At 35.3% G+C, this 8,521-nt stretch overlaps 1 protein-coding gene across 1 annotated transcript in view; it reads left to right on the top strand.

The window, feature by feature from the left end:
• SESN3 (sestrin 3) overlaps nucleotides 1-7,158 on the top strand; it is an 83,143-nt gene extending 75,985 nt beyond the window's left edge. The window contains exons 7-10 of the mRNA XM_007938069.2: nucleotides 2,342-2,460; nucleotides 2,956-3,146; nucleotides 5,520-5,664; nucleotides 7,072-7,158. Coding sequence (XP_007936260.1) covers nucleotides 2,342-2,460; nucleotides 2,956-3,146; nucleotides 5,520-5,664; nucleotides 7,072-7,158 — 542 coding nt within the window. The remainder of the gene's footprint in view (nucleotides 1-2,341; nucleotides 2,461-2,955; nucleotides 3,147-5,519; nucleotides 5,665-7,071) is intronic.
• Nucleotides 7,159-8,521: the final 1,363 nt, after the last annotated feature.

Here is an 8,521-nt window from a genome sequence, read left to right as displayed (position 1 = left end):
GTATGAGAGTCCCAATCTCTCCACCACCTCGCCAGCATTTGTTATTTTCTGTCTTGTTGAACTTTGATACTAGTGCTGGAGCAAGATGGTGACATCTTTGCTCTTTAATGCTGTCAAGAGGTCTTCTGAAGCACATTTGCCCAGCGTAATACGTAGTTTGATTTCTTGAGTGCTGCTTCCATGGGTGTTGATTGTGGATCCAAGAAAATGAAATCCTGGAGAACTTCAGTCTTTTCTCCATTTATCTGATGTTGCTTATTGGTCCAGTTGTGAGGCTTTTGTGATAGTAAGTGGAAATGGGTTAGGTAAACAGAGTCCTTATCATAATGACCTCATAACCTTAAGGAACATGTAGCCTCCTATCTTTTGGCCATTTTAAGTTGAGATGTCTGTAAAACATCCAATCTGGAGATGTCTAGCACAGAGCTATGTAATAGTCAGTTCTATATGAAATTATTTATGAGATGAAAACACCTAGTTGTACAGCACAGGAAACAATCTTTTTTAGAGAGAAACTGTTTCACAAAGTTTAGCTATCACTCACTATTCTTGGTTTAATTTTGCTGTGCAGCCCACTATAAAACTACTAGTTTTCATAGCAGTCTAGGTGATTGCAACTTTTTTTTTTGCTTTAATTCTATTTATGATTGCTATATGATGGATTGAATTAGGCAAAGTATAACCTAGTTTATAAATGTTGAGAGAATGCATTGAAAAAGCAATTTTTAAAAGTGTTTCTCTTTACCTGAATACAGTATTAAAATGCAAGAAGGAAACAAAATTGGTATGGGCTTGAGCTGGGCATAAACATAAGATTTCTCTTCAGAGAACTGAAAGTCATTTAAAAGCTTCAGGCCAATTTAATATTTAGAAGTTTTCCACATCTTTTTTAACTAATTCACCTTGTACTCCTTACTTACTGACAATGGTTTTAGTAACTTATAGTCAGTTTACTTATTTCTTAAGTAGATATTTCCTTTTGTATTAATGAAGCATATAAAGAAAAATATAGATGTTAAGTTTAGTCCCTGTTGAGTATCACAGTCTCATTATTAACCTGTTTACTTCATATATACCTGCTCCTTACTCATCAGCTATCTTGGTCTCCAGCATTTCACATTTATGATGATAATAAAAATCTACTATCCAACATATGTCTGCACTTAGTAACATATGTCTGGCATTAATGAACACTAAGGTACAAGGCGAGAGTAATGCTGGCTGTGATGGTTAAGTTTATATGTCAGCTTACCAGGGTCATGATTCTGAGTCGTTTGGCAGTTATGTAGTGATGTAATTTGTAATTATATAATTTGGAACTCATGTATTGATGTAATTGCCCTCCATTTTGTGATCTGATGTGGTTACCCTCCATTTTCACATAAATTTTAGCATGGCAACCTGGTCTTTGAAAGCTAACCATAAGTGAGGAGTGGGTGTATGATGTACCTTTTTATTTTAACTTTTATTGAAGTATTATATTCATTCATAAAAATTCACATAAAGTGTAAAGCTCAGTGTATTTTCACAAACTCAGGTCAGTTAAGAGAATAATAGCAACACCCAAAAGCTCACCCTCCTCCCTGTGGTACTTCCTTCCTAGTCCTTTTCCCTATGTGCTCCTTTTTAAGGTAAAAATAGGATATTTTTACTGTGAATACCCCCAGATAAAGTACCAGCTAATTTTAAGAGTCTTTCTGAAAATTAAGAAAGTTAAAGTGACTTTTAACCTTCATCCGTCCTCTTTCCTCACAACCTCCTTCATCCTCCCAGAAAGATCAAAAAATGTTTATTAACTTTATACTTAAAAGCTATGCTATCTTCCTTTTCTAAATTAGTGAAATTAGTGCATTAATCCTTAGTTACTACTGTTTAAATATTTCAATTTAGGAAATTTTTTGCCTGAATATCTATGGTTAAATGTTATGTATTGCCAGTATTTGGTAATGTAATTGCATTTAAATGTCAGCAATAAATACTTTACATGAGTTGAAGCCATGTAATCAGTATTGCAGAAGTCCCTGGGTGGTGCAAACAGTTAAGAAGCTTGGCAGCTAATTAAAAGGTTGGAGGTTGGAGGTTGGAGGCCACCCAGAGGCATCTGGGAAGACAGGCCTGGCAGTCTGCTATTAAGTAATCAGCCACTGAACCCCATGTGGAGAACAGTTCTACTCTGATACACATGGGGTCACCATGAGTTGGAAACTGATTAATCAGTATTATAACTTTAGAAATGCCATGGAGAAGCTGGGGAAAAAAAAGTGGGAAAAATAGAATTTAGTTTCATTGTCTTAATGGTGTACTGTTTTCTTAACACTAGATTGTTCATTATTGTTCTCAGATTTTGAAGATGACATGATTGTAACGTCTGATGTCTCGCGATACATTGAAGACCCTGGTTTTGGGTATGAGGACTTTGCCAGAAGAGGGGAAGAACATTTGCCAACATTCCGAGCTCAGGTATAAGATGTGTTCATTCAGAGAAACTACAGAATAAACACTGTCATTTTAACTGTTAAGCATAAAACACCCTAGAAAACATAGCCACATAATGATGTGGCTCCAAAAGTGGATATAGTTTTAATTAAGACAGACTCCTTTGCTTGTTTGAGATGACCGGTAACTGTCCCATGTCACTGAGTCAGTTTGATCACATTGGGATATTCTGAGATCTATTGGGGTCCTTGCACATAAGGGCACAGTGTGTTTAGTATCTGGTCATAGGAGGTGGCCAGAGTTCATCATTCACATACCAAACTTCTGGACCCTTCTGAGGAAGCATCATAGCACTCCGTTAGCAGACTGATGTGAAGGGCTCCAAGTAAAGCCACAGCCTAAATGTAAATTTGAAATACCCTCACTTACTTGCTTCAGTAGTTAATTTTAACAAAAACACAGAGTTTATATGGAGAATGTTTATTTTGCAACTGGATGAGGTTTTTTTTTTTTCCCCAGGACTATACTTGGGAAAATCATGGGTTTTCCCTGGTGAACAGACTTTATTCTGACATCGGACATCTTCTTGATGAAAAGTTTCGGATGGTCTACAATCTGACCTATAATACTATGGCCACCCATGAGGATGTTGACACAACCATGCTGCGCAGAGCTTTATTTAACTATGTTCACTGTATGTTTGGAATCAGGTATGTTCATCGTGGAGACAGTTTTTACATTTCTAAATGAAAATTCTAATATGAATTTTATTTACTCCCTGTTTGTTGTTGTTGTTGTTATGTGCCGTCGAGTCGGCCCCGACTCATAGCGACCCCTCCTTGGGTTTCCGAGGCAGTATCACTACGGAAGTAGGATTGCCCAACCTTCCTTCCGAGGAGTGGCTGGTGGGTTTGAACCACCAGCCGTCTGGTTAGCAGGCAAGTGTCTTAGCCACTATGCTACCAGAGCTCCCTGTTTAGGAATATATAATTCAAGGGAGAAAATATTACATGTGGATTTTTTATTATAAAAAAAAAAAAAAATTATTCCATCCATAGAAAAGCATTATTCTCTGTTAAATATTGTGAATCTTAATATTGATGCACATATAAATACAGTAGTAAGAATTTATGAAGAAAAGGAAAAAGCATCAGTAATCATTGCAGAGAGAATCAGACTCAGTTTGAGAATCTTTCCTGGAAGAATAGGTCAGCGAAAAAGCATGTATTATTCCTTTAGATCATTGCAGTGCTAGTTTTTTAGGTTTACAATTTTTAAAAATTTATTTTTGAAGGGATGATAATTAGAGTATAAGCAAAACTGGAGTAAGTTCTGCCCTCAAACATTGCATGCATTATTATCATGTAAGAGCACTGAAACAAAACATAGCAATCAATCTAAATTAATGGCCTTTAAATTTAGAAAATTTGTATTCAGAGGACTGTGAGTAGAAGAGTGAATGAGACTGAATGGCCTAATCAGGAAAGCTCTTTTTGGATAATGAGCCTTTTTAATCTGGACTTTCAAGGCTTTTATGGAGATAAATTTGCAGAAAGAAAAAATTTCATTTATGCTTCTGTTCAGCTTGACTATTTACTATATGCTTTCTGAGAGCTCTAAAGTCTTTACAAAATGGAATGAGCATTCCCATTGTTGAGTAGCATGCTTTCTGTAGATTTTAAATGAATAATCCCAAAATTTTTTGATAAATAAATTAACAGTATATCATTCTCTATATAAAAAAAACAAAACACTATTATGAGGACATATACTAACTCTGTTATTGGCCGTATACCATCCTAAATAATAACTTTTCACATAATCATATTTTAAAGTAAATGTTATACCTAACCAAGAAAAATAAACATTAATAGGATTTAATTTAATTGCAATAAATACGTATTGTATCCAAGGCAATAAATAACAAATGTGGTTATATTGATCTGTTGGATGCTACTAAATAAAGCTTATATAAAGTCTTCAAGGTACTTTCTTAAACTAATAATAAGCATTACATTTAAAAAATGTTTAATTAATTGAAAAAAATAGAAGAGAAATTCCACAAGCTCCCAACTGTCTGTGCTCCTCTCCGCTTGTGCACAAAGCTCCATCTCTTCTTGTCTCTTAAAGGCACTCTCTTCTAGCAGTTTTCGCCTCTTTCACCTGCTTGAGCAGCTTTACTCTCTTTATTGGATCTTTCTCATTGGTATATGACATGCTGTTATTTCTCTCTTCTTTTTTTTAAAAAAAATCCTTTCTTCAGCCTTCTTATTTTCTCTGGTTACTACCTCTTTCACCTGCTCCCAAACCAAAACCAAAACCAAACTCACTGCCATCGAGTTGATTTCAACTCATAGTGACCCCTCCTTGGGTTTCTGAGGCAGTATCACTACGGAAATAGATCGTCCCATCTTCCTTCCAGGGACAGCAAATCTCTTTGAAAACGAAGTTGAATATACACTGCCACCATTTTCTCTTATCCTCTTGAACCTGCCACAGTATCAGGCTTTTACCCCTGCCTTGCCAACCAAGCTGTTCTTGTTGAGGTTGCCAGTGACCTCCATAGCTACTTCCAGGGGCCATTTCTCAGTTATCATTTTATTTGTCTTACCAGCAGCACTAGATAATTGATCACTCCCTTGTCCCTGAAACACTCTTTGCTTGACTCAGGCCTCAGAGCCTTTATAGTTGCTCCTTCGGCTTCTTCTGGTGTTTGTTCAAATGTCAATCTCTCAGAGAAGCCTTGCCTCATCCTACCTAAAACTGCAACTCCTCTCCTCCAGCCTCAACTTTATTTTTTTCTCCATAGCATTAATCACCATCTGACATACTATATATTTTATTTCTTTTTTTCCCCAATAGGCCAAGTTTTTTTTTTTTTTTTCTGTTTTGTTTACCATTGGTCAGATTTCTTCAGTGCTTAGAAATGTGCCTGGCACATAATAGATATTCAATAAATATTTGTTAAATGAATTAAATAATGAGCTTTTCTCATATAATTACTACAATGAGTATCTCTTGATGTAACTTTATAAATTAAGAGTTCTGATTATGTCATTATAAAACTTTTGTTCTATTGTTAGGTATGATGACTATGATTATGGAGAAGTTAATCAATTACTTGAACGAAGCCTGAAGGTTTACATTAAGACAGTGACCTGCTATCCTGAGAGAACTACAAAGCGCATGTATGATAGTTACTGGCGTCAGTTCAAACACTCAGAAAAGGTAAATAATTCCTGACTAAACAATACTGAAGTTGTCAAAGATTTCATTTTACTTAGATCCACAATTAACTTTCATGGAAACAGCATAGTGGTTAAGCACTATGTCAGTGGTTTGAACCTACCCAGGTACTCCTCAAGAGAAAGATGGCAGTCTGTTTCTGTAAAGATTACAGTGTTCGGAAACTCTCTGGGGCAGTTCTACTCTGTCCTATCGAGTCAGAATTGACTCCATGGCAACAGGTTAATAGATTTTAACATTCACTAATTAACTGTATGCCTTGGCACAGAATGCTATCGCCTCAGTATCTAACAGATTTTTTGAAGTCTTACAGTCAGCCAGATAGCAGGCAATACCTACTACATCTCTGGCATCTCTGCATGATAGATCGTTATGCTCTGTTTATGTTTCCACTAGATTTTCTTCCCTTTCTAGTTTGTACCTAGAAATTCCCTTCATTCATCAGAAGAACATATCCAACAATATAGCCAAACTTGAAAAAGAGATCAAAAGAATTTAAATATATTATCATAATATATTCTTTGTAGTCAGTTTTGAAAACACATGAGTATTCATTTTAGCTGTCAGCTGAGAAGTACTCCCAAAAGAAATTAAGAAATGTTTGCTTATGACTATATCCTCGGAAGGAAGATGGGGCGATCTACTTCCGTAGTGATACTGCCTTGGAAAACCAAGGAGGGGTTGCTATGAGTCGGGTCTGACTTGACGGCACACAACAGTAACATTATCTAGTAGACTCTAGGGAACTTACACATTAGTAATCTATTAGAAACTGCTTTCCAAACCAAACCAAACTCACTGCCATTAGTCAGTTCCAACTCAGTGACCTCTCCTAAAGCAGTATCTCTACAGAAGTAGATTGTCCAGTCTTCCTTCCAAGGAATGGCTTGGTGGGTTTGAACCACCAGCCTTCTGGCTAGCAGTAGCAGTCAGATGCCTTAGGCACTTGCCAATTACCACTTTAGTATCTTTCAAGTAAATAACAGAAAAATTTTAAAAAGGGTTTTTAAGTAATAAGCATAGGCTGTAAGAAAAGTAGGGCTGATTTTTAACCATATAAAATTTTACGACTAGTGGATGTGTAATTTGTAGGAAAATTATAATTTGTAAAAATTATTTTTCTTTATATAACCCAAAAGGTAGATTGGCTTTACAAAAGTTTATTCTTATAAAATTTGGGGGGGGTTAGGCTTTATAGATTGTTTTTACTGTTTAAAAAGAGTTGTTTGGGTTTTTTTAAAAACAACAGGTTTCTTGTGAGAAGTACATCACATACATGTTTACATATGTGTATATACACGTGAAAAAAACTTTTGTGAATGTTCATATATGAATAATTGTAGAAGTTGTTTATAGTGTTTACTAAACTGACTACATTTTTATTTCCAGGTTCACGTAAATCTACTTTTAATGGAAGCACGGATGCAAGCTGAACTTCTTTACGCTCTTCGTGCCATAACTCGGCATTTGACCTGAAGCATCACCCAGGGAGAATGCCATATATGTGTAAAGACCTTTTCACATAAAATATACATCAGAAGCTGTTAGTGATGTAGCATCAAAAATTATCCAATTCTCTAGTGTCAAAGTTTAGCCGGTTTTTTTGCGGCCGTAATGTGCAATGATGTGTTTTATTTTTCTTGATGCTTAACATTACTAACAACTGCAAAAATAATACTGAGGAGCACTACTTTGCATTGTTTATAGTTGGATCTTTGGATACTGACCATAAATCATGAACCTGGTTTGTTAATGCTTAACTTCAGCGCCTTTGAGTTTATGTGTATATGTACTTTTTTTCCTTCCTTTTTTATCCCCATTTTTTTTTTCCTTTTTCAGTAAGAAAAAGCGCTTACAATCTGTTGGAGCAATTGTTTTTTGTTTTTCAGATATTGGAATTCAGCACAGAATGGCTCCCTCTGGCCATTCTAAAGTTTTAATGTTGTGTCCTAAATCTGGTGGAGGAAAAGCATGTGCTGTTGAACCACGCTGCTCAGTGGACACATTTGTGTCCCCAGGAGATTATTTGTCAGGCACTGTTTTTGTTTTTGTTTTTTACTGCTATTGGCAATAACGTGAAATGTGATACAGCCATTGTCCATAATTTAATGTGAAATTAATCATGATGAATTCTATAGCATGCTACTGAAATGCCAAATTTAGCTATTTTCTTTCTCTTCAGAAAAAGAATTTTTCAGTTTTCCATATCAGATGTATATATTAAAAGTGGAATTATGCACAAGCCTTTCTGTCACTGACAGTAATCCTCAGTCATCTTCAATAATCAGTGCTCACAGTGCTGCTTACAGCTCATTCATTTGGCTCATATAAACCTGCATCCCCACAAGACTGACCAAAAAATTTCTTTGCACATTTTTCCTTTCTCATAGTTTTTTCTATATTGCAGTAAGCAAAGGAAGGTTAATAGTATACTTATATTTTTCATGTTAGGCTTTTAGAAATTATTTACCATGATTTTTCTTCTTATAATAGGTTAAACAGTTTATTATTCAAAGGTAAAAATTGTGTTTCTATGCATTAATGTGATTGAACAACAACAAAAAAAAGTGCAATATATTATTTAAAAGAAATACTAAATTTCCCCCCATTATGTCAATGCAGAAGTGTCCTTTGAAACATAGCCATAAAGAAATTTTGTTCAAATTTCTTTATTGCACAAGGCTTTTTTTCTCTTCTTCGTTTTACCTACCTTACTGGGGTTAAACAATGTTGTTTTCATAATGCCAAAGCATTCCCTTCCCCAGAAAAATCTCTTTGGACAACTGGTTAAAAAAAAAAGATACCAAGTCTTAGGGGAAGAATAAGTGGCCAAAAAGTC

This window comes from Orycteropus afer, unplaced genomic scaffold (assembly GCF_000298275.1).
Source record: "Orycteropus afer afer isolate SDZICR_OR568_19922 unplaced genomic scaffold, OryAfe1.0 scaffold00047, whole genome shotgun sequence".
Classification (NCBI taxonomy): Eukaryota; Metazoa; Chordata; class Mammalia; order Tubulidentata; family Orycteropodidae; genus Orycteropus; species Orycteropus afer.
Note: the sequence above shows the minus strand (reverse complement) of the source record. Positions and strands in the feature narration are given on the sequence as shown.